This window comes from Lampetra planeri, chromosome 43 (assembly GCF_965212315.1).
Source record: "Lampetra planeri chromosome 43, kcLamPlan1.2.h2, whole genome shotgun sequence".
Taxonomy (NCBI): domain Eukaryota; kingdom Metazoa; phylum Chordata; class Hyperoartia; order Petromyzontiformes; family Petromyzontidae; genus Lampetra; species Lampetra planeri.
The window spans coordinates 6786709-6812718 of record NC_136149.1 but is presented as its reverse complement, the minus strand read 5'-3'; the positions used below and the strand labels follow the sequence as shown (position 1 = coordinate 6812718).

Here is a 26010-nt window from a genome sequence, read left to right as displayed (position 1 = left end):
CTTGTATATCCTTGTCGGTTTACATAATTAGTACAATAAGTCTCACCCGAGATGTTTTCCTGTACTCAGTTGTTATCTGCTTAAGCTGACTTGCACTTACAGGGATTGTATTAACATTGACTCCTCACGTGATGCAGTTTTTGTTGCATTTGCTTCATTTGCTGTACTTTATTTTCCTTAGTTTTTGTCGATGTCATTTTTGGTGACCCACGGCACAAGCAAATGACTCATGGTCTCTCGCGCTCTCACCAGGTTCCACAAAAAAACCTTGAAAATTGAACGACCACCGGTTTGAGCTCGCCGCGCCTCCGTCCTCCAACGTGCATTTTAACACTCACCAAAATCACTCACTCGTACACATAAGACAGGCAATACCAGATGCTTTTTTCACTCACGTAACACAAAGATCCATGTTCCAAACTGACACACGAGTATGCACACACATCCACACATAAAGACGTATTTTATTCAACTCCCATCAGTTTGAGAAACCTGAAATCCAGAAAACCCAAAAAAGGATAGCAAACTGCCACACCCAATACTCTTCATTATCATAGAACCCTAAAGAAACAAGAAGCTAGAGCAATTCCCCCAGAAAAATTCAAATTCTGCGTGGAACCGCCACAAAACCAATGGTGGTGGCGCTTGGCCCTGTCCATGAATGCATGAAAACTGTGGAACAAATTCATCCGTTTTAAACTTTTGCTTTCGGAGGTGTTAAAATACATCTTTGTGAATTGTTATGTCTCAATGGAAAAATGACATGGAAAAATAGGCACGCTTACACGTGAAATCTGTACACAAATATAGCACTGACAGTAATTTTTTCCGTTGACTTTTTTTAAAATTTAATTGTATTTGGCAACGTGTGCATGACGAGTGAAAAATCACAACAAAGTGCAATCGGGTTGCCCTCGCCGCCACCAAATCATGACGGCCGAAGGCTCGGATGCCCGCTCCTTCCTCGCAGTAACTCGCCAGCGCTTCACCCGCACGCACAGATCCACACGCATGCGCGCGCGCGCACACAACTCGCGAGTCTAAATGAGAGTGGCGTTAGTTTGCTGACTATGCTGATGACTGAAAGACCGGCGCGCAGAAGACGCCGGCGCAAATAAGTCGGCGCCAAGGGCGTCGGCGCTCAGCCCAAAGGTCCCCCCACCGCCCCCCCCAATGGAATTGGCGGAGACGTTGCCGAGGTCGCGAGCGCCGGGCGCGGAGGGCGCCTCGCTCCGCTCCGCTAGAACTTCGCGCAGGAAGTGCTGGAGCGCGGAGATGTAGCCGCGGCACTGCCACGTGTCGTTGTGCGTCCCCTCACGAAACGTGGCCATTCGTTTGAGGGGGGCGGGCGAGAGGTCATGCAGCCGGCTCATCATGACGGGGGGAACCAGCGAGTCGGCGAGTCCCGAGACGAACAGCGTGGGCACGCGGCAGCTCGCGATGTTCTCGTGCGACGGGAACCGGCTGCGGAAACACCAGGACGGCAGCGGGAACGGCCGACACGACGAGGAGGACGACCCGCTGCCGCCGCGCGAGAACACCGGAAAGAGCGCTTGCGCCATGTGCGGGATGCTCAGAAAGGTGTTCTCCACGATCAGCGCCAGCGCCCCGTGGAGGCGGCGGCGGTGGTGGTGGTGGAGGCGGCCATTTCCGTCGCCGCCGCCGTCGTCTCCGTCCGGCTGCTGCTGCTGGCGGGCGGCGAGGTCGATGGCCACGGCGCCACCGAGCGAGCGGCCAAAGAGGACGACGCAGCTCGGATCCACATCGGGGCGCGCCATCGCGTGCGCCAGCGCGGCCTGGGCGTCGAGGTAGAGGCCGTGCTCACTGGGCTCTCCGTCGCTGTGGCCGTAGCCACGGTAATCGAGCAGCAGGACGTTCACTAAGCGGGGGGGAGGGGGGGCAAAGGGGTGAGACCGGCAGCAGTGACGGAGGAGACAAGAAGGCAAGCAGAGGGCAAGGGAGCAGGAAGCAGCGGAAGAAAACATGAAAGGTGGGATTGGGGAGACACATTGGGGATAAAAATCAAGATATCGTTACAATACCGACTGTAAACGGTAAAAAAACAAGTAAACCATTTTGTATGTAGAACTTATTTTGCACCGTGCGTAGCCAACTGCTAATTCACAAATTTGTGGGGAATAAGCCATTTTCTGTAACTTGAGGCATAAGCAATTAGAAAATAACACTACCCAGGAACAAAAATCGTGTTACGCATAATCGGAGGTGCGGGGGAAGGACAACAAACTAAACACAAACCATGAGACGTGAGACAACGCAAAGAACAGGCAACAGATCTGATATTTCATGGGACCACCATTGCCAGTATCAAAATATGATAATAGGTTTTACCCTTTCTGGCAATATATATTTTGATAGTAGCAAGGGAGGTTCCATGATGTAGCTAGCTGCTCACCCCGAGCTCTCAACGTCCTGATAGTGGTATTGTCTTTCATCTTCTTGGTTCTTTCGGTAAAGTCACGTAGAAGGGAAGTAATAAAATAATAAAAATAAAACATAATAAAATAATTCTCACGACGTTTCGGCCACAACGCAAGCAGCCGTCCTCAGGTGAAGACCAGGTCTGTCGGGGAGACAGCGTCTGAATGTCTTTGTGCTGTTCACCTTTTGGCGTCCTCAGATCTAACACAGTTTGAGACGAGGCTCTAAAGAAAGCTGTCTCTGGTGTGGACCAATCAGTTTCAAAGACAATGCATGTTTTTTATTTGTATTTTCACCACAAGTATATGTGGTTAATGCAGACATGATTCCTTGCAAAAGGTTTCAGTTTGGTGTTTTAATATCTTAACACCTGTTTTATTGCCAGAAAGGGGAACACCTATTCTTATACTTATGGATCTGATATTCATGGGTATTACTATCTGAATTGTATTTTTTTTAAAGGTCTTGAACTAACCTGAAATTAGAATGACCAGGAATGAACCACCCTCAAACCCAAAAACTTAAAAATGTTTGAAAATGTGACATGTGGCAAAACAGTTATTATTCATTTGAAGATACATAACTGGTATAATGAAACTGTGGACAAGTGATCTCAATACAACGAGAAGTGGAACTTGTGAGCGTTTAATCCACGAGTCGCCGATGAAATGCATTTTCGCTCTGGAATTATTTACAATACTGGACCAGTGCAGGTCACACTAGCATCATCAGGCGCCAGACGATTTTCCAGATTTGGCTGTCGCCTGATGATGCTAGTAATTACTGGCGAAACGTCGTACTCAAATTGTAAATGTTGTGGATTTGCTCACCACCACACCGGTGCGCTGTACTAGTAACGAATTGGCACGTTCTGTTTACGTGACAAACCTTGTTAATTGGCTGTCAGCTGGTGGCGTGTTTAACGAAACATTTATATTTATGCAATCTAACCCAAAAAACCCATCTATTATGGATAATATTGGTCGCGGAAGCCTACTACGTGTTAAACTCAGCTCGAGGAAATTCACCTAAAATTCTGCGCCGGCCTGGTGGCAGAGCAGATTGAGCAAGCAGCTCGCAAAACGGAAGTTTGCGAAGTTCAAATTCTGGCGGAGGGCTTCTCTCAGCCCATCACCCATCCGGTGCGCAATTATCCGGCTTCCAACATTTACCGACGGTCCCGGGCCAATCCGGCAAAACCGCTCCAGACCGGCGATTGGCACCGTGTGCGTGACAAAAAAACGTCGCTATGCTTGATTTTAGTGTTAAATATTAGAAACTGTACATTATACACGACATACAACTTAAACAATGAAAATACTGCACACGTATCTATACGTGACCCCATGGAAGGTCTTCGAGATTGGAGTGGTAAGTACGGTACTGTAAATACAATAACTTTTTAGAGTAGAACATTTATTTTTCTCGATTTGTATGTTTATTCATGACAATTTCATAGAGTTAACACATTTAAAGCATTACAGAACATATAATAACTACAAACATGTGATAAATGTTTTTGCAAAAATAATCTATATTAAATAATGGTGATTAGTGATTATCCAGCGTTTTTGAAAATCCGGCACCCCCTCCTCCACCCCAAAGCCAATGGATAATCGATGATCTGTATGTACCACTTTGTGGGGTAGTCAGTGGAGGTTGTGGATAGCCTCATCCCCTGCCACAAGAACATGACATTTCCACCAATGGCTCTGCAGGGCCGCGAACAGATGAGTGCCGATGCCCGTACGCTCATTTTGAGCAGGTACCGCTCCCACTCGGCGGTAAACGTTCCGCGTGAGGCGCACTGCGTTACCTCGCAGGTGCGCGACCATCATGAGCGCGTTGGGCATGCGGTGGCCCAGGTTCCCTGCGTTGCCGTGGAAGTAGATGAAGGTCGGGATGCCGGCCGGGGCAGCGGGGCCCCCCACGATGTCGCATGCGCGCAGGAACACGGCGCTGAGCGCCACGCCGTCGCGCGCGCGAACCCGCACGCCCTCACGGGGCACCCCCAGCGGGAGCGGCACGAACACGCGCGAGCTCGCCGGCTGCTCTGGGAAGAACAGCAGCTGGTCCTGGCAGCGGTAGAGCGTCGCCACCACCGACAGCAGCGCGAGAAGGAGCAGCGCGGCGAGCGGCGGGAAGGGAAACGGCGGCGAGAGGAAGCCGCGTTCGGCGGAGCGGGTCGCGTCGCCGCCATCGTCCCCGCCGCCGCCGTCGTCGCCGCACAGGTGGCAGGCGAGCACCAGCGGCAGGAGGCACAGGCGGCAGGCGTCCCAGCCTCCCGACAGCGCCCGGCGGAGACACACGCTCGCTCGGCCCCACGCGCGCCTGGCCATAGGCACCTGGCTCCGCGCGTCCCCGGTGCCGGCGCGCTCCACACTCACGTGCGCATCCCGGGCTGCGTCAGGAGCTTCGTGGAGGCCGCACTGTGTGGCGCTGTCCATTACACGTGCGGCGCACGCTCACGCACGCTCACGCACGCTGGTGGCTGCGCATGCAGGCGCCTGGCAGAACTCTACAGAGTGCCCAGAGTTGCCCTGGATTCATAAAGAGTCATTTTGTTTGCGGTTTCACGCTGGTCTTCAACCTGCAGAGAGAGAACGTTCACTCAATATTGGCAGAAGTCCTCTCTCAAGACAGGATATTCATTCGATGTATCAATTGTTTGTATAGTTATATTCCTTCATTATTCGTTTGCGAAGCCTGACCGACTTGGGCTTTCAGGTCTTCAATGAGACTTCCGGCCAAGTGCTTAAAGGTCCACCATGAAAGGTATTCAGAGGTAGGGGGACACATGGGGACGATTGAAAATTATGAGACTAACACAATATAGCGCCTTGGATTAAGGCGTGATATAAATCTATAAGATATTTACCACGCTAATAAAATGACAGCATCACATTCACAACACCCCAAAGCATAAACAGCCGTGGTTCGGATGGATTCTAAAATTGCTCAGTTCCCCAGCCACAACAATTGGGATTAATTGACAGGTCAATGTCTAACAGCGATGATGAATCCAAGAGACAGATGTGTCTACGTGTATTGCAAGTCTAAACATGACGCGTAATGAACACCCGAGTGAGATTCACCGTTAACGAAGAGGTCGCATCACGTTCGTGGCAAGTGAGAATATGCAATACAGGGGGTTGTGGTGAGGTTAACACAATGCAAATAGTTTGGTGTTTGAGAAAGGATCAATGTCTGAGTTTATCCTCGAGCATAACAAGGAACTAAAAGCTCTATCTGTCTGTTTAAATCAGTTAGGTGCGGAGGATGTCAGGAATATAAATGTGGTCACCATGCGAGAAAAAATCTCGCATGATGGCTCAGCCGTAGAGTGAGCGTTCAAATCCTATCCTAAATCCGGATTGTAAATGCTTTGGGTTTACTCTCCAACACACAAGCGGTGTGTTGAACTATTAACGAATTGGTACGTTTTGTTTACGTGACAAACCTTACTAATTGGCTGTGTTCGATGGTGGCGGGTTTAACGACACATTGATATTTACGCGAACCCAAAAACCTCTATTATGTTCAAATCCTCGTTGGGGGTTTACTTCAGCCCTTCGTCCCTATGCACGCATCGTGGTCCTGGCTGGACACGAACCACAGCCTCCTCGGTGAGGTCAAAGGCCTCTGAACTCCGACCTCGGCATAGTCGCGTACTCCCGGAAGTAGTGACGGAGGACAAAACAAGACGGGGGGGCGACAGCGACACCACCACACTCAACGGAACTTCCCGTGACGAAGAGGAGCGACGTGACCCGAGGCTGACCCCACCTTGGCGTGACACTTGACTGCACACAAACTCTTTAAATGGGGCACCCGAATAAGTATGCCGGGTTAAAGAACCCAAGACGAGGGTGAACCTCATTCAAAAATGGGCTGGCATGAGCTGGAGGGCTGATGTCTCCACGGAGCTTCATACATCGGCATGCGCCCCGGCAGTTTCCTCAAGCTCCGAACTTGCGCTGCCCGAGTGTGGGGCAGAAAGCTGCCACCGTGGACTCGGCGACACCCAACAACGACGGGAACGTCGCGATGCGGACTCTTCACGGGAACCTAAATATCTACGCCTTGAATTCCTGTTCTGCTAAATATCACACCGGCGGATATTCTCTGCGATTCTGCAACACATCTGACGGCCGATCCAAACACTCCCAAATAACGATCATTGAAACAACATCATTTCGCATCCACGGCTGAGATCCAGCCGTTTTAGAAACATGCACAAACTGTGTGTGAACCTATTCGTGGAATGCAAGCAACGTGTCCAACACTGCCAGGCCTCTTTGACACACAGCTCATCAGCGAGCCCTCCACCAGTGTAAGGCTTCCTTTACACACCGCTCATCAGCGAGCCCACCACCACACTGCCCGGCTTCCTCACACACAGCTCATCAGCGAGCCCTCCACCACACTGCTCGGCTTCCTCACACACAGCTCATCAGCGAACCCACCACCACACTGCCCGGCTTCCTCACACACAGCTCATCAGCGAGCCCTCCACCACACTGCTTGGCTTCCTCACACACAGCTCATCAGCGAGCCCACCACCACACTGCCCGGCTTCCTCTACACACCGCTCATCAGCGAGCCCACCACCACACTGCTTGGCTTCCTCTGCACACAGCTCATCAGCGAGCCCTCCACCACACTGCCCGGCTTCCTCACACACAGCTCATCAGCGAACCCACCACCACACTGCCCGGCTTCCTCACACACAACTCATCAGCGAGCCCACCACCACACTGCCCGGCTTCCTCACACACAGCTCATAAGCGAACCCTCCACCACACTGCACGGCTTCCTCACACACAGCTCATCAGCGAGCCCTCCACCACACTGCTTGGCTTCCTCTACACACAACTCATCAGCGAGCCCTCCACCACACTGCTTGGCTTCCTCGACACACAGCTCATCAGCGAGCCCACCACCACACTACCTGGCTTCCTCTACACACAGCTCATCAGCGAGCCCTCCACCACATTGCTTGGCTTCCTCTACACACAGCTCATCAACGAGCCAACCACCACACTGCCCGGCTCCCACCTTCCACAGAAACAACGGGCATTCACAGAAACAATGCATTCCTGAAGCACAAGTGGATAGTCAGAGTCTCTCTCTCTCTGCTTTGTGCGGCTGTGGCTACGAATCCCAACCCCTCGCACCACGTAGCTTCGCACTGCGTCAAACACAAACTTGAAGACGGTGGCCTGGGTGAGTGCATCTCCTGTTACTTTCATCAAACTCTCAACGCAATCGCACGGTCACATTACTTACGGCAGAACCTCTGGCCTACGTGTCGTGGAAAAGGGCCATTGCTCGATACATCGCCTATGACGAGACTCTTTACGAGGCCACACAGCGACGAATGCGCCCAGGGCTGCCCCGCTGCTGCTGCTGTTTGTGCACCGCTGATCAATGCAGCAGCAAGCAGCAGTAAATGCGCTGAATTTCTGTAGTTGCTCTTCATTGGCCACACAAAATCATCCGTGTGATACGAGCACCACTTTGTTGGAGGGGGTGCCAACAGTGTGGCTAAATTTCCTCCCTCTCTCGCCATAGGAACGTAGAATGGCCACTCCTCCGCAACACGCACAACCCCCCCACATTGCAGGAAGCCGATGACGCCATGAGGCTCGAACCCCGCCCCCATCCCCGCACGCCTCCTCTAGAGCCACGCCCCCTCCCGTTGTCCCCTGACCCCCCCCAGTGCTCAGCCAATCACACGCCTCCTCTAGAGCCACGCCCCCTCCCGTTGCCCCCCCAGTGCTCAGCCAATCGCACGCCTCCTCTAGAGCCACGCCCCCTCCCGTTGCCCCCCCCCCTCGACCCCCGCCGCAGTGCTCAGCCAATCGCACGCCTCCTCTAGAGCCACGCCCCCCTCCCTTCACGAGCCCCCGCCCCGCGAGTTGCCACCTAGGCAACGGGCAGGGCCGCGGCCTTAACCGGGAAAACCGCCGCGAGTTGACGCGGACGCAGAAATAAAGCGCGCGCAGGCGAAGGACGCGGCGCGAGGTGGAGCGCGGCGCTGAACGCCGCCCGCGCAGACCCCGCGAGCGGTCGCCCGCGCGGACGTCGCGCGGCGCCCGGGGGCCCCCGTAGGCCGAGACGAGAGAGGGGGGGGGAGCCGCTCCGCCTCACCTCGCTTCTCGCCGTGACGCGGCACTCCCAGCGTGCCCCGCGCGCGCGTACACGGCGCCGACCAATCAACGGCGGCGGCTGCTTGCCCCGCCCACAAGGCGGGGCTATAAGTAAGGAGGGTGTCACGTGCTTTGGAGTCACGAGGCGGAACTGAAGGCGCGGCTGCTTCGAGTGCGTGGTGGTGCTGGTGTTGGGCAGGGGAGCGGTGGGTGTAGTGGTTAGCGCGACGCTGTGCAACGAACCCGGCTACCCGAGTTCGATTTCTGCTCACGGACAACACCGGTGGCGATTATATGAACAGATCCTGGGCCTCCCCTAGATCGACTCGGCCTAAAAACGAGTACCCGGTGCGGTGTGTAAAACATCGGCCGGGCGTGGTGGCCGTGCCATGCCGGCCTTCATAGGTGCTCGCTAACAGCACTTGCACCAACAGTCTGTTAAGGCTACACGGGGTGACCTGTGGTCCCGCTACTGCCGTCTAAGCGTGAGTCCCTACTGCTGCACGTGTACACTCTGCCATGGGTGGAAAAAACCCGATTTTTCCAGCGGCAGGCATCGGGTTTTTTTTCTTTAATACAATTAAACCCTATTTTGGGTAATTAATACCTGGTTTAATGAATACGAAACTCTGATCCTAGGCTTAGGCTGCTTCCTCGTCGGTGCTGCTATCGTACCCGAGGCTGTCGGGCACGGGGTAGTCGTAGAATGCGGCGGGCAGGTTGGTCTTGATGATTAAGAGCTCCACAATCGTGGGCGCCAGTGAGTTCCTTGGCTTGGAATAGATGAAGCCCATCGTTGAGAAGTGCGGTTCTGCAATTAGTACCAATTAAACCGGATTTCTCCCAATCTCAGATGATCGGGTTTAATATAAAAAGACAATTAAACCCGATTGTAAAAACCCCGACTGTGCCAGCCTTGCGCTCTGCACGCTCTGCACTGCGCGCGCGCCGCCTGCGTGGTCACGGTCGCCGCTTCGCGTGTGCCTACTCGTGTCGCCAGCGTGCGCTCAAACCTGTGTTGCTCAATTTGCTCTCGCCGTGTCCTCTCGCACCTCCCTGCTGCAGGCCCAGTCGTCTTGCTGCCCCCCGCCTCCTCCCTTGTGTTGCCGCGCCAGTGAGCAGCATGAAGTGCCTCTTCATCGCCGACAGCAGCGCCGACGTGAAGTTCGTCTGGGCCGATGCGGCGTTCGCTGCACGACTCCACCGGGCGGCAGGTGGCGTGGGTGCGTACCGCCGCGTGTCCGCCTCTCCCCTCACACCGCGCTCCTCACGTCTCCCAGTCTTCTCTGGGAGAGAGGGGGGACGAGGCTCGCACCACGATCGCCATTCAACCCCCCCCCCCTCTCCACCTTGTCTTTGCAGATGCGTCGCCCGAGCAGGAGGTGCCGACGGCACTCGACATGGACAGCCTCGTCTACCGGATGTTCGCCCCTCTCGTGGCGTCGGCCACCGTCCTGGAGACGGAGCTGGAGGACTCGTACGCGTCGTTCGAGTGTGTGGGCGACGCGCGGTACGCGCTGCGGCGCTTCGGGGACCTCCTCTACGTGGCCGTGAGCGCGTGCGCCGCTCCGCACGGCGCCGAGACCGACCTCGCACGAGACATCTTCGCCCTCCGTCGCCTCGTGGAGTTTCGCTTCGGCCTGGCCTGCCACGACTCTGAACTGCTGCGCAAGGCGCTGAAGCCACCGGGACTGGAGAAGAGGCGCCGCGTGTGGGCCGAGCTGGACTCGACGCTGAGCGCGCTGGCACGGCTGCGCGGCACCGAGCAGGGCTTCCTGGCGGAGGCTGTGGAGCGCCTCGCGTCGCCGCAGCTGGCCGAGGGCTGCCTGGAGCGCCTCGAGAAGGTGGTGATCGCGGCGAACGCCGTTCCGGAGCGGGAGCGCGAGGGCGAGGAGGTGGTGCACGCATTTATCCTGGTGCACACCAAGCTGCTGGCGTTCTACTCTGCACGGAATGCGGGGGTCCTGGCCCCCTCCGATCTGCTGCTTTTGATTCTCATGGCACAGAAGATGTTTCCCCGCAGGGAGGAGGGCAACGGGGCGGCATCCGAGGGTGCCGCGACACCCACGGCAGCCGCTGAAAAACATGAAAATGGCAGAAAGGCGGAACCCAGAGCCACGTTCGGCAACTCCGGTGGCGGCAAAGGCCGACAGCAGCCGCCCGCCAAGCGGCCTGGCGGCAGGGCGCCGGGCAATGGCGGGGATGCCGAAACGGGAAGATGCGCGGGGAAGGTCGAGTTTGAGTTTGTGAGGAGCGAAGCCGTGAACCCGAGGTCCCAAAGCCCCAGCCGCTTCAGTCAGAACACATCGAGCGAGGAGGACTTTCAGATGGCTCTGGAGAGCGTCGCGGATGAGACCGTGCTGGCCGAGCTGACGGAGGGAGGGTGTCGGAGCGGCGGGTCCTCGACGCTCGCCGCAAGCTCCGTGCCGTTTGTGTTTGGCTTCGATGCGCAGCGCGTGGCTGCGAGCGTGGGGGCCGGCCACTGCGAGGATGATGATGATAAGCTACCGAAACGCATCTTCCTGGAGACGGGAGGACGCGAGAGCTACAGCCCGTTCACTCCGCACAATCTCTACTGCTACGAGGTGCACCCCGGCATCACGCTCTCCTTGCTGAGCCGCGGCCCCAGCAGCCGCCTCGCTGCCCCCATGTCGTCGCTGCTGGACTACTTCGTGTCCGTGGAGAAGATTTTTGACGAGGGCATCCGACCCCGACTTAAAGACGACCTGGATAGAAAAATGAAACAAATCATCGACTGCCAGAAAATCGGCCGCTCGCAGACGACATCTCTGCAGGAGGTGTGGCAACTCTTTAAGAGGAAGCTCTTGGTGAAGAGCAGCGAGACTCTGGACGTCGATTTCTTGACCTCGGCTTGCCGCACCATTCAAAAGTATCTCTGCAAAGCGTTTAGTGTGCTTTACCTGCTCGATACTCCAAGCGCCCGCATGTACCGGTCCCTTGAGGAGAGCGCGCTGCAGTCCATGCGCAAGAAGCTGGAAGACTACAAGGACTTCCTGCTGGTGAAGAGTGCGCGCAACATCACGATGGCTGCCTACCTGGAGAAGTTCCCCGGACTTGTCCATTTCCTCTACATGGACCGGGCCCTAGGGCTCCTGGTCGCCCCGGCACTGCTCACGGAGGGCGGCTCTGAGCTGGGTCATGGGGCGATCGCGGCCGTGGTGCGCGACCTCGTCTGGTGGTTCGTGTCTTTCTCTCGGCGAATGCTGCGGCACGGTTATAATAGCATTGCTCTCCGCAAGGGCGACTTCGTCTGCTCCTACTTCCTGTGGTTTCGTGATACCGGTGGCAAGAGCCTCGCGGCTCCAGACCTGGAGACGGACGTTGAGGAGGGGCCTGCCGGGCAGCCCGTGGGGGTGCTGGCGGGGGACTCGTACCGCCGCCTCATGTGGCTCTCGGCGAGACGGCGCCAGGAAGAGGTGCGCTGCTACGAGATGGTGACGCTTCACCTGGCGGTGGTGCCTGCGGAGTGCATCGCTCAGCAATGCCAGCAGTTGGTGAAGACGCTCTGGGAGCCACCAGGGCTGCCCTTGCTTTGACCAACGATGGGCCCGATGGCACGCAGCGATTCGATTCACATGAAGCAAGACTTGCTGGGCATCTTAAGCCCAACGTTGGTGTTGCTAGAATCTGTGCCTTGGGGAATCCAGGCTGTCGATTACTTTACGAGCTTCTGCCATGAGGGTTTTGGTGGGATGCAAGCGTTTGATGCAAGCAACTTGCAAGTGCTGTGGAGCTTGTAGGAAACCCACCCCCCTGGGGCCACGCAGCCCCATTCTGCTCCGCTCATGAAGCCACGTGTGCCTAAAACTGGGAGCTCCTCTGCTGCTGGGCCACCAACAGTTCATTCCATCGGCATCATCGGATTTTGTTTTGTTGTAGAATGCCTCTCGAGTTGCACTTTAACATGAAGCTGCGTACACTTAGGCCTTGGCAACGCTCTGTGGCGAAGCATGCGGTTGCTGCCTGTAACAGGCGATACTGGTTTATACGGACTTGTGGATGTAGAAAATTATTTTAAATGTTCTTGGCCAAATGCTTACCACAGCCAGTGAATCTGCGACCAGAAAGAGATACTGTCATGGCCTGTCTCAGACAGAATTGCCAATCTAGTTATCCAAGCAAGTGCTTGTGTTAATGGTGCATTATCAGGTGTCTCATTGCCAAAGTCTCAAGTGGATGCATTACCCTGAAGCGGCTGCACTCGCAATGCTCGTCTGCCAACTACAAAGTGTAATGCAGAAGGGCAAGGCCTAAGATGTTGAACAGAGATGGGGGTATGAAGGCAGATGTTGGATAAACGTGAGACGATCGTGTCCTGGTGAATGGACACTGAGGCTGCTCAATGTGCTAAATATGCACTTAAAGCTCTATCAATTATAAAGTAAGTTTCTTGACACGTTTATTAAATAAAGGTAACTGTACACATTGAAAAAGGATTTTTCAAGACTTATAGGTTGTGCTTGAAGTTTGTGAAAATGAAAGGCATACTACAGCGTGCACAGATTTTGGCATGCAGTGTGAAAATTCGGTCACATTCAACTGCATGTCTTAATTTATGCCGTAAACGGTGGTGTATGGACATGAGTATTGAATGTTAAAACCCAGATGTTCCCTTGTACAACACAATTTCAGTCCGTAACACGTGAGAAGTTGGAATCCACACACCTCTCGAAAATGAGTAAAGCAGTAATTTTTTATTGATTTAACATTGTAATGTTAACTTAAATGAATACTGAGAAGTGTGTCATCACCCGTGGTCCCTGGATTGCAGAACTCCTTCACATGTGGGGAGGTCATCTTACCCAGCTCCGATTAACAGGCATCTCTTGGGATTTGTGGTCAGTCGCTCGCTAAAACGCGTCGTCACGTAGTGGTTTGGTGTGGGCTTGCATCCAATCAGGAAATAAGCTGCGTTGAGGCCCTCTGTAGCAACAGCTTGAATGTCACTAGGAATGGTTTGCCCCCTGTGGTGCACATGCAGAGGTCTGCACGGCAGCTTCACAGGCCTCCCGTTAACAGACATGAAACTGGCGTGTGTGGCATAAGAACCTGAAGTTTGCAAAGTGGCATCTGTCAACCACCAGGCAAGAGCAAATGTAAAGGCTATGTTACAGTCGCACCGAGGCACAAATGCGTCAAATGTTCACACACATGGCGACAGAACCAGCTGACTCCAGCACCTACTCTCCATGCACTCGCATCAACTGCTCATTCTCTCCGTCCGTGTCCTGAAACGGTTACAATAAGGGCAATCCAAGCATTTAAGTAACAAGATATACTGAGTTCGTTTACTGTATTTCTAGCAACGCGGCAGAATGTGTGGGTAACCAGTGTGACCGCGAGGTGTACAGGAAGCTGGGTTACTCGCGAAAAGGCCACTCCCACACAAGCAGCCCCCAAGTACATGGGCCACTGTAAATAAGTCCTACAGCTATTGCAATAAACATGCTTGCAAACCAATGCACTAAAAGGTATGATGTTATGTTGCAATTGCATAAATCTATTTTCATTGATAATGCATGTTAAATAAATGTATATCCGCTGCATATATTGCATAACGGTGTAGCCATCCCTTGGTGTGCACCTCTGCAATGTGCAGTTCGTAAATATAAGATGCTGGAAGTACAATGCCAGATCCCACTCTGAGCCGGTGGCTACAAGGCCGTGTGGTGCCGCACCCAGGGCCTATGCAGTGGTGACACCACCAAGGCCAGGCTGACAACCATCTACCCTAGCATGCAGGCGAAGCCATACTGTTTTCTTTTGGCCCAAGCAGTTATTTGTTTTCAGGAGCGCAGGCATTGAATCCTATCGCGCAGTGCATTTTATAGTTGCCACGTCGCAATATTTCCAATCAGATTCTCGTAGGGGCCGTGCACCAAGAACGAGACAAAGCTCGCGTAAATGACGCAACTTCCAACACCAGTAGCAGCAGCACTCGTCTGAACAAAAATGACAGCGCCACATCGCCAAAGGCGTACAGACACCCTTTGCTCTGTGGGGTATTCGGATGTCTACTCAGTGCTGTATTAACACGCGTAATCTTTGCAACCTGAACATCCCAGATCATATACACAGTTCTAGATTTGAAGCTTTCGTGACTGCAATGATTCATATTCTTAGGTTTTTTCGGTAAAGTCACGTAGGTAAAACATTAAAATTAATGAAAGTAAAATAAAACAAAATAAAAATAAAAAATCACGACGTTTCGGAGGCAACACAAGTCTCCGTCATCAGGTGGGACCGTCACAGCCGAATTAGCTGCATCAAGTGAAGCAATGATTCAAGATGTAATCCCTTATAAGCAAGTTGAAGGGAGGTGGAGAGGGGGGGGGGGGTTTGGAGAGCTTATCAGACTGTGGTAGCCAATGAATGGAAACGTATTGGGAGGGAGGAGGAGCGGTGATCAAAGACTGCACGTAGTGCTCAACACAATGAATGGACACGTGTCGGGAGGGAGGAGGAGCGGTGATCAAAGACTGCACGTAGTGTTCAACACAATGAATGGAGACGTGTCGGGACGGAGGGTGAGCGGTGATCAAAGACTGCACGTAGTGCTCAACACAATGAATGGAGACGTGTCGGGACGGAGGGTGAGCGGTGATCAAAGACATCACGTAGTGCTCAACACAATGAATGGAAACGTGTCGGGACGGAGGGTGAGCGGTGATCAAAGACTGCACGTAGTGCTAAACACAATGAATGGAGACGTGTCGGGACGGAGGGTGAGCGGTGATCAAAGAACAATGAAGAGATTACTGTTAAACACTGGGGATGTTAACACTCGGTGAAGTAAATTAAAATAGTGCCTGTCAGATAAGATGGTCCAAAAAGTGTAATTAAGTCTTTTTTGCGTGGTTAATAACATCTTTCCAGTGATTACTAAGTTTGTACCCATCATCACGGTTGAAATTGTGTCTGTGTTTGTATATTTGTATGGCTTCGTGTACAAACCTTTGATGGTAGCCAGTAGGTTTGCAGAGAACCTTGGTATCGGAAAAGACAATTTCATGAGAGCCCACAGAGTTGTAGCAATGATCGGCAACGGCCGAAGAATCAGTTCTGCCGTGTTTCAGATCTGACTTGTGCTCGCGGACACGATCAGAAACATGACAAAAGAATTCTCTCATCAAAACGCTATACCACAGAGCCCATGGCATTTCTGACCAACACCACCTGACTGATGAATTAAGACATGTACATCGGGCCCTCAGGATGAACGGATACTCTGACCGTACTATCCGCCAAGCTGTCTCTCCCACCACACAGAAACAACCACATGAAACTCCGACCAAAACTATCACGTTACCATACATAGCAGGCGTGACCAAAAAGATCTCCAAAATTCTAAACAAACATAAGATCCAAGTCCGATTCAGTACAGTGCATAAAATCCGTGATCTGATTCCATCTGTGAAGGATGTCGTTCCTGACTTACAGTATCCTGGAGTCTACAAATTGAGTTGCATTTGTGGTGATTGCTACATTGGAGAAACGAAACGTCATGTTTCTGATCGTGTCCGCGAGCACAAGTCAGATCTGAAACACGGCAGAACTGATTCTTCGGCCGTTGCCGATCATTGCTACAACTCTGTGGGCTCTCATGAAATTGTCTTTTCCGATACCAAGGTTCTCTGCAAACCTACTGGCTACCATCAAAGGTTTGTACACGAAGCCATACAAATATACAAACACAGACACAATTTCAACCGTGATGATGGGTACAAACTTAGTAATCACTGGAAAGATGTTATTAACCACGCAAAAAAGACTTAATTACACTTTTTGGACCATCTTATCTGACAGGCACTATTTTAATTTACTTCACCGAGTGTTAACATCCCCAGTGTTTAACAGTAATCTCTTCATTGTTCTTTGATCACCGCTCACCCTCCGTCCCGACACGTCTCCATTCATTGTGTTTAGCACTACGTGCAGTCTTTGATCACCGCTCACCCTCCGTCCCGACACGTTTCCATTCATTGTGTTGAGCACTACGTGATGTCTTTGATCACCGCTCACCCTCCGTGATGTCTTTGATCACCGCTCACCCTCCGTCCCGACACGTCTCCATTCATTGTGTTGAGCACTACGTGCAGTCTTTGATCACCGCTCACCCTCCGTCCCGACACGTCTCCATTCATTGTGTTGAACACTACGTGCAGTCTTTGATCACCGCTCCTCCTCCCTCCCGACACGTGTCCATTCATTGTGTTGAGCACTACGTGCAGTCTTTGATCACCGCTCCTCCTCCCTCCCAATACGTTTCCATTCATTGGCTACCACAGTCTGATAAGCTCTCCAAACCCCCCCCCCCTCTCCACCTCCCTTCAACTTGCTTATAAGGGATTACATCTTGAATCATTGCTTCACTTGATGCAGCTAATTCGGCTGTGACGGTCCCACCTGATGACGGAGACTTGTGTTGCCTCCGAAACGTCGTGATTTTTATTTATTTTTTTTTATTTTGTTTTATTTTACTTTCATTAATTTTAATGTTTTACCTACGTGACTTTACCGAAAAAACCTAAGAATACATATACACAGTTGTATAGGCAGATGCAATTTGGGCATAGTTTACCAAGTACAGTTTTGTCTTAAGCTTAGCTTCAAGTTCACCTGCACTCAACATTCAGCTGTGCACACAGGCAGTAGAAAATCCGCACGCAAGCTATGGGAGTGTACAAATTATTTGAACCAGTCTTACTGTAAAATTCCACAATCAGAAGCAACTTAGCGTTGTACAGAGTTACAGCACCAAACTTTCAATACAAAGTAATTGTCATGTACGGAATTCTTTAGGCTACTGAACTGCAATTGCCAAATGTCCGCGTGTATTTCGGTTTTCCGAGCTTTCCAGCCAATGCTGATTGTGGGTCTGGCCCTTGCCTATGTTGACACCCATTGAGAAGGCGTCTGTCAGCAGAACAGTCACCGCGCTTCTCTGCAATTCATCCATGCGCTCGGCAAACACCCCCCCACCCCCATGTTTCCCCCTTCTCATCTTCCTACTATGCGCTGCTTCGCTCGGCAGCTTCGGGTCAAAATGCACTGAAGCCAACTGAATTGCACAGCTGAAAAGGGGTAGTGTAAAGAATAAATTATAAACATTTAAACCTGAAAGTGCTGTCCAGCACATAGATTAAGCAGTGAGATTAAATACGCGTTCTACGTGCGTTTGGCAATGGCTACAAACGAGTATCAATTGGGCTCAAGGCATTTAAAGCACTCTTGTGGTGGGGTAAGATGGGTCACTTCTGACAAAATCCTACAAAGGCATTCGTTCGACCGTGCAGATCTCACCATTTTATTTTGCAACAAATCCCTTGAACTAAAATGCATACTTTCATGCAAATTCCAAAAGATTCAACAGCGATGCACTCTTGGGCTCCAGAATTCTTGATGCCGAGACCTCGTTCCTGAGGGTTACTGTGCGCACCCCATCCCACCGGAAACGCGTCGGGGTGCGACTGCTACTGCTGACACGCTCGGCAGGTGACGGCCAGCGTTCTGCACGAGCGCCAGAGAGTCTCCAGCAACACTGGTCACCAGAGGCTGAGTTTGTCTTCACCGGCCAGCGGCTTCTTTTTATTTTACTTACAAAAATGAAGAGGCCTCAAAAAGTTTAAAAACGCCGTGTCCAGTAGAAACGTGTCCAGCTGAAGTGCTCGCATCTCTCCCCGGGCTGGAATGTCTCCCCCCCCCCCAACGCGGTTTATTTCTTCATGTCAATTACAGCGACGTGAAATGTATTGGACCAACAGATCGGAACTGTCAAGATCCGCTGTGAGCTTCTCTACCGAGGCTGTAATGAGCGTCTTATATCAGAATCTCGACCATCTCGTTATCCATTTGGTCTTCCTGGGGCAGCCCTGACATGGGCAGTGGTGGTCTCCCGTCCAGTGACTTCTCACCAGCTGACATCTTCATATCTGCAAGGGAACACAAGCAGGAAAGGGCACAAATCATGGACGGGTGTACCTCAATATACGTTTGGGTTGAGTTCTTGAAAACATGAACGCAAAGTGAAAAATCGCAATGTATATCGAAACGTATTTTCCCATAAGGCCCCAAATGCATATCCTAAGATGCACGTTCCTAAGAAAATATTTTCTGACACAAAGCCTACTAAAATAACACTTTTCAACAAAACTAAGATTTTTTTCATGCATAAATATGGGCAGCAGGAGCTTCCGCCTCTCCCTCTTGGGTGTACGTACAGTCCAAAGTGAGATGGAACGTACAATAGTTTGGGCTACTTGGCTTGTTTAAAAAAGTGGCGAGGCCAGGTGCAGGCACAGACAAACGACAACGTGGCATTTACTGCAGGTATTTTCACATTTTTTCCACCAAAATTTAAAAAAACATAGAATAACCGTAATACCAAAACAAACGAGACGTAAACTCAAAAAAGTGTTAATTTATGACAAATGTAATATTGAATCCTCGTATATTTCATTAATGTATATCAGGGTACACCTGGACAATCGCCATCCCAAACAGATCCCAGTCATCCCTCTATGGCCTCCTCCCCAAATCGCTCATCACAAAACACCATTTGATGCAAAATTTAACTGCCAGACTTCTCACCCACACATGTAAATCATGAATACAATTAGTAATCGCACTAATCGCAGAGGTTACCATGGCGGTAGTTTTGCAAGGGGTCGATGTTGCTAATTGGAATTGGGTATTTTGCGGATTTGGACCATCTCGTACAGAATTGAACGCTGACCGACGACACTTTACCACACATTCTTCACACACACACCTACACAACCACCACGACTGCTGCTACTATTTATTACTTATATCCCATTGCTCAAGTCACTATTCTCTCTACACTTATCCTACTTTATCTCTCTTACCCCGCATACGTGTAAATGGTACCTACTGTGAATACGTCTTATTATATTATATTTCTCACCACTTTTTTATAGTGTTCTTTTTTCTGCTTTTCTTATTTTTATTGGCATAGTATTTTTTGTTGACTACTTATTGCCTAAATAGATTTTTTTTATAGCTGCTGCACTGTTTGAGAGGAGAGCTTGTGAGTAAGCATTTCATTGCAGTTAGACTTCTCTGTATCCTGTGCATGACAAACTTTTATTTCATTTGACTTTCCCAGAGACCTTCAGTCACCTTATCCCTCTTCTATAGCGACTACTATGCCTCACTGTTCTTGTGAGCACTGCTCGTTGAGTCCTCCACCCATGCTGAGGACTGTCTACCAGACACTCACCACACCGCAGGTCACAACAACACACCCCCCCCCCCTCTCACCCCATGGCAGGTCATAACACTTCTTCTTGCTTCTCTCACATTGCTCCACTTATAAATCCCCTTCCATTACCTCTTTTTCAAAGTTCTTATATAACCTTGTTGAATTGACGAAACGCGTCAACTCCATAAATTACAACTTTGATAGTGCTGTTTATTACTGGCCGCTTGACACGCACCCAGCAACTGCGTTGAGAAAGACAATCACCGTCCCACTCGACGCTCATGCAGGCGAGGAGAAATTTGCATTGCAAGACGATACCCAAGTCTCTCGCTGTGCGACCGAGTGGAGCCACGTGCTGCTCGCTGACCTGCACGGTCCCTGGCGTCGACTCGCAGGATGTGGAGGCTGGGAAGCATCTTGCTTCCACGAGGGAGGGTGTTGCTCTTCTTGCGCTCCGCTGCAGCAGGATCCACGTGGGGGCTGGAGCTGCCCTCCTGGGCCCCGCGCTCCGTCTGCGTGCTGCTGTCCTTGCTGCTGGACTTGACGTGCGTGAAGTGTGGCGACGGCGGCGGCAGAGGGGACAGCGCCCGCATCGGAGAGAGCCCCAAGGATGCCGTGGAGCCTTCCTCTGCCAGCTCGGTGCTCACCAGGCCACCTGTAGCGGAAGACAGGCAGCGTCGCGTGGAGTCACGCAGGGTCGCGGGTCGCATGGCCCCATATTGTCAAAATGAGGCGATACGCCTGGCTGAAATGGCCATATGAATCACACTGTTTTTATTCAGTAAATATAATTTTTTTGGTAATTTGCAGAAAAAGCTTCAATCTTTATGAAGTAGAAAGACAAAGATCCCCCGTATATCCTCAACAGACTGTTGGGGCAAATGCTGTAAGCGAGCAGCTATCCAAGCCAGCAACGCACACGAGGGGGTGGGTGGCCAACACCATGTCCGGCTGCCTTTGTGTCCCCAATGGCAATGTTTATACACAATACCAGGTACTCATTTGAGGCCGATTCGACCTAGGTGAGGCCCAGGACCAGTTCAAATCGTCACTGGCATTGTCTGTGAATGGAAATCGAACTCGAGTCGCTGGGTTTGTAGTGCAGCGCACTAACCGCTGCACCACCGCTCCCCACAGTATAAAGTATACAAACATGGTCACAAACACAATCACTCATTTTCAGGTGGTCAGGCATCAGAAAACGTAAACGATGCAAATGGGACCATCTGCCTAAATCTTTATGAATAGACCCTTGTTCCTGCAGAGTTCAGCCACAGAACCAAGTAAACTCACTTATATAAATCAGGATCTGGGCTCATGCAGAACAGGTAAACATTAAAGTTTCTGTTGTTTATTTTGTTTTAACGGTGAAAAGTCAAAAGACCGGGACGAGTCATCTGAAAGACTGAACTGAAATCACGTAAATGCGAACAGCAAAACAAATAAGTACAACAATGAAACAAAGAGAAATCAGAGCCAAAGCGACCAAATACAAATCACGTCAAAAACAATCACACAACAGAGGAAATAAAAAAATAAGGGTTTGTACCTTGGTAAAAATGTGTTTATTCTAGTTGATGCCGCTGTCTACTTAAAGAGATTCGTAACCCTCAGAAATTCCCATCAAGGCACAGAACATGGTGCAGAGTTGAAGCGTGCGCTCCGTGCCTGCCCTTGCCACCTCACTTCCCCCCAGCTTGCTACCCACAATCCCCACTGTTCATTAGTAGTAGGGTAAACACAACAAAACTCTCTCCCCTCCAAGCATGTCCCAATTCATTGGAAGTCGAGCTGTCCGCTTTGTGTAATGGTGCAGCCCTCCTGTGGAAGGGCTGCACATTGCCGGTGACGCTCTCGTTTGTTTGCCCACGCAAGCGCGTCGGGCTGGGCTTGGGCAGGGTTGTCTAACGATGAGCGGTATCCCGAGCGGAGGCACGACCAGATTAAGGTTCTTGTGGGCCCGAGGCACTTCTGTTTCGTAGGCCTTCAATGATAACTTTGTACAGTTGGCGCTGCTGCCCATGTTACTACTACTGCTGCCGTCACTCGCTTGTTTCACACGTATTTCATCCAGCCGCTGGACAGATGTCATTACCGATACGTTCATTATTTAGTCTGTGCCCGAATTCGATGGGAACGCGCTGTGTGCCGCAGACAACATTTAAATGACTCCACCTCTTTGTATATACACTGGCTATATCAATATATAATTCCAAGAGATATTTTGGTTACATTTTAATTATCATATTAACAAAAAAAACACATGGTCAACATGTTTTTTGTAGCCCCCTTTAGTTTTACAAGGCCCTAAGCACATTGCCTACTGTGGCCTATTGGATAATACAGCCCCCGAGCGAGAGAACACTGCTGTCGGAATTCCTGTCCCGAATTGGAGAGCAGCACACATCTCGCTTTGCTGGAGCAATCGAATGAACCAATTGCAGCATTGTGACCGAGCAATCAAGAGTGCTCCCTTCCCGGTATCCGGATTAGCTTGTAGAGGAGCTTGTAGAGGAGCTTGTAGAGGAGCTTGTAGAGGAGCTTGTAGAGGAGCTTGTAGAGGAGCTTGTAGAGGAGCTTGTAGAGGAGCTTGTAGAGGAGCTTGTAGAGGAGTTGTGCCCGAGCATGTGGTCGATGAGCCCGCAGGAGAGACACTGCCAAGAGGCGGGCGCCTTTGGAGTCGTAGACCGTGACAGGATGCATCTTTCCCTGTCAAGATGGCCATTGCCTCTCAGAAGCAATTGGCATCACCCCCCACAGCTGCGCTGGCCCCTCCTCTTGCACCAGAAGAAAGCTGCGTTCAGTCGAGATTGCAAGTTATGCTCCCAAACGTGCAGAGCGATGTTTGGAAGTTGGGCAAAGGTCACGTCCACGCCGCATTAGCGATGCTAACGCTTGGTGGAGGTGCCATGTGAGCGGAATTTGAAATATAATTTATTTATTTTCAGCATGCACCAAACAAACTTTTTGTTGCATAAAATTGTACACCTTCCTCGTCTCTATATGTACTCGTTAACTTCTCCTAACTCTATCCTGGATGGCCATCCCTTCTCCCTTCACCTGCTGTCGGTAAAAAAAAAAATCAGTGAGTATAGTGGGTAGCAAACTTGGGGAAATGAGGTGGCATGCGCCCACCTCAATTATCTCTCTCTCTGCACCACGTTCCGTGCCTTAACTCGGATTGCTGAGAGTGAGGAGTCGCGACTGGTGGACAGCAGCATCGACAAAAAAGGCTAACAAACGTAATATTATCTAACATACATTTTTCCTTTCAGAAAATTGGTTCGGACAAATTACGTTGAAACATTGAATCGTTCACCGTAAAAATAAATTAAAGAAACCTTAAAAACTCAATCATGGTGGTTATTAGACAAACACGTAAATGGACAAGGACATACGTCCAAGTGAAGTTGTAGCACAGAATAAAAAGTTTAGCGTCAAATTGTTGAATGAGACGAAAATGATCCAACAGGCCTGAAGAACGAGAGGGCCTCACGAAACATAGCCATGACGTACTGAAGCTGCCGGTCCGAGCTCCAAGCCGCTCCTCCAGCGAGGGGCTGGCTGCCATGGGCGGCTTCCGGGCGGCAAGGCCACTGGCCAGACCACCACCGGGGCTCCCCGATGCCGCTGCCGCCGCTGCGATCGACGGAACGGACTTGGCTGGACGGAGGGAGGTTGCAGACGACTCCGTCTTTCCCTGCTGCTCCTTGCGCGACCGCTGCTGGAGAACCTTTATCATGGCATCCTTCTCGATAATCTGAGCGTGCAGATTTTTTATCCTACAAAGGAGAAAATTAACGGCTTAGCAACACAAAACGTCCGTACGATTAGCACACAACATAGACACCACACATGTGACCCTAGAGACACCACTGGACCTTTTGCCAGTATCACAAATTATGAAAAAATAATAGGTTATTTATTTGGTCTTTAAACACCTTAACACCTTTTTTTATTGCCAGAAAGGGTATAACCTATACTTGTATTTTTAATAATTTTTGGCACGAGCAAAACGGTCCCATAGATATAACTGCTCGACCCGAGCTCTAAGTATTCTGATGATTGCATTGTCTTTGTACTGGTCACCTTTTGGCGTTCTCTCGTCTACCACTGGTGACTAGGCCATAAAGAAGGCTGTCTCTGGTGTAGGCCAACCACTTTCAGAGAATGCATATATTATCAGAGCATGTTTGCATGTTTTGCCACAATTATGTGTGGTTAACGCAGACTTGGTGCCTTGCAAAAGGATCCTATTTGGTGTTTGAACAACTTAACTCCTGTTTTATTGCCACAAAGGGTAAAACATATTCTTATTTTTTCACCACTCATGTCACCCTACAGACACCACTCACCTGCCTTCCATGTCATGGCAGCGGCGGCTAGCCAACATGAACTCCTCCTCCTCCGAGAAACTTGCATTTGGAGAATTTGCAATAATCGTTGTGTCTCTAAAGAAGACAAAACAGGAATTAGAAGTTTCCAGACTTAACAACGTGCGATTTTTTTTGCCATTTTAGATGCTCGAGGAGCCATGAGCCAGCAACGCGAATTTTACATCATCAGTTTCAATGTTAGTGGTGGACCAGGCCCGGTGCCAGCGCATTCGCTGCTTGTTGCGGAGGTTCGCGGTTCGATTCTGGCAGGCCACCCTGATTAATGTGGTGGGTGTGTATTAACCGCAAAATGCCTCACGCCATCTACTTCGCAGCAGATGCTAAATATCTCGTGATGTAATTTGAATTAGAGTAGGCCACTGTGTCTTGGTGTAAGTCCAAATTTGCCCCTTTTTTTTTTAATTACTCGCAAATTACTTAATTGGGAAACGCGTAGGAATCGTCTCCCCGAACTGCAAAAAACCTAGCAGGACCCTCATGAAAAAGTTTTGAGACTCAGCGAGGTTTTCCCAAGGTACACAATCGTTTAATAACTTTGATAGGATGCAAATTAACAGTGTCTTGTTTCTGCCACCACGATCCACACACAGTGGCCATATAAGACCCAGATTTCTGTGGCCGAAGGGGGAGCTCGTCTTCTAGACAGCCTCTCACCGCTCTGTGGCCGCGGTTGCGGCTGCGTCCATCGCAAACTGGCGCATGGCGCTCTCCTCCAGGTACTTCTGCTCCCAGCGCATCATGTCGGCCTCCAGCGCCAGCACCCGCTCCTCCTTCTCGCGGAGCAGCTCCATCAGCGCCGGCGCCGCGTGCTCCGACGTTGCTCCTGGGGGTGGCGCTCCCTGCCGCTGCACACGCCACGGAGACAGTGCACGTTTCTCACCGTGGCCTCCACCCCGAGCATCACCATGGTGACATTTCACTTCTGTGGCAACCTTGGGCCAGATCGAGCACCGTAGGCTCAACGTAAAGAGGACAGGGCAATTGAGGAGAGAGCACTCCACTGCTGCACTCCAGTCACTCGCTCGTTCGCCCGGCGGTCAGTTGCCGCCTTGTTATCACTCTTCTATCGCGCCTATCATGCTTCCTATTCCCGTTGATTCCTGCACTCATGTTGAAACCGACTGTTTCGCTTCATTCCCACTGTGATCATCTACCACACTGCAGGACACACCAAGGGCTCTGATTGTAATTTGTTGGTTCCCAGGTGTTGTGATTGTAATTCACGGGTTCCCAGGTGTTTTGATTGTAGTTCATGGTTTCGTGTGGCACCTGCTGTGCACGCAGAGTTTCCAGTTCACGCTCCAGCCGCGTGCGCAGTCGCCGCTCCAATTGCTCCCTCTTCTCGCACGCCACCTGCAGCTGGGACAGTGCCTGCTGCAGCTTCTCCACTTTATCCACGTAGAACTGCTTCTTCTTGAGCTACACACGCAATTGCACGCTCGCAATGTCAGTTTCGAAGCAACTCCTGCAAAACATGCTCTTCAAGTACCTACATCATCAAATGCATTCTCACAAAAGAATTCAAAAGCAAGATGTTAACATTCTTTGTCCACATAAAAACGAAACCAATCACTCTTTAAAAAAAAAAGTAGATATCGTAAAAATCACAACACACGGAAGCAATGCTCATGATGAAATGACAGGGCCCTGAGTGTTCGTGCTCAAAAACCCACTGTTTAATCTATAGCTCCAGAATTAATCCTAAGGAGTTTAAATACAAGTGTACCAGATGAAGCAGGACAAACACTGAAAGTGGGAATTCGCTGATTTCAGTGGG

The 26010-nt window shown here is 50.9% G+C and overlaps 3 protein-coding genes across 9 annotated transcripts in view; 1 reads left to right on the top strand and 2 right to left on the bottom strand.

Moving 5' to 3' along the window:
• Positions 1 to 446: 446 nt before the first annotated feature.
• ABHD13 (abhydrolase domain containing 13) lies at positions 447 to 8696 on the bottom strand. Of its 4 annotated transcripts, none has more exons than XM_078614206.1 (3): positions 8593 to 8696; positions 4256 to 5029; positions 447 to 1879 (listed from the first exon to the last, which is right to left on the bottom strand). In XM_078614206.1, the coding sequence occupies exons 2-3, from the start codon at positions 4884 to 4886 to the stop codon at positions 1041 to 1043; spliced, it is 1470 nt and encodes a 489-aa protein (XP_078470332.1). In that variant the 5' UTR covers positions 4887 to 5029; positions 8593 to 8696; the 3' UTR covers positions 447 to 1040. The 4 variants fall into 4 exon arrangements, with proteins under 4 accessions (XP_078470332.1, XP_078470329.1, XP_078470331.1 ...); XM_078614203.1 differs by lacking the exon at positions 8593 to 8696 and adding an exon at positions 5535 to 8103; XM_078614205.1 differs by lacking the exon at positions 8593 to 8696 and adding an exon at positions 6003 to 8103.
• Positions 8666 to 14072, top strand: HPS1 (HPS1 biogenesis of lysosomal organelles complex 3 subunit 1). 3 transcript variants are annotated; one of them, XM_078614196.1, is made up of 3 exons: positions 8666 to 8763; positions 9657 to 9814; positions 9954 to 14072. In XM_078614196.1, exons 2-3 carry the CDS (start codon positions 9715 to 9717, stop codon positions 12146 to 12148), a joined length of 2295 nt encoding a protein of 764 aa, XP_078470322.1. In that variant the 5' UTR covers positions 8666 to 8763; positions 9657 to 9714; the 3' UTR covers positions 12149 to 14072. The 3 variants fall into 3 exon arrangements, with proteins under 3 accessions (XP_078470322.1, XP_078470323.1, XP_078470320.1); XM_078614197.1 differs by having other exon boundaries at positions 8744 to 8797; XM_078614194.1 differs by lacking the exon at positions 8666 to 8763 and adding an exon at positions 8770 to 9076.
• Positions 14073 to 17895: 3823 nt separating this feature from the next.
• Positions 17896 to 26010, bottom strand: part of LOC144732660 (angiomotin-like protein 1) — a 32957-nt gene continuing 24842 nt past the window's right edge. For both annotated transcript variants that reach the window (XM_078614192.1, XM_078614193.1), the window contains 6 exons: positions 25503 to 25652; positions 24888 to 25078; positions 24192 to 24287; positions 23353 to 23618; positions 20204 to 20491; positions 17896 to 18544 (listed from right to left, as the gene is read on the bottom strand). In XM_078614192.1, coding sequence (XP_078470318.1) covers positions 18432 to 18544; positions 20204 to 20491; positions 23353 to 23618; positions 24192 to 24287; positions 24888 to 25078; positions 25503 to 25652 — 1104 coding nt within the window. In that variant the 3' untranslated portion in view covers positions 17896 to 18431. The remainder of the gene's footprint in view (positions 18545 to 20203; positions 20492 to 23352; positions 23619 to 24191; positions 24288 to 24887; positions 25079 to 25502; positions 25653 to 26010) is intronic.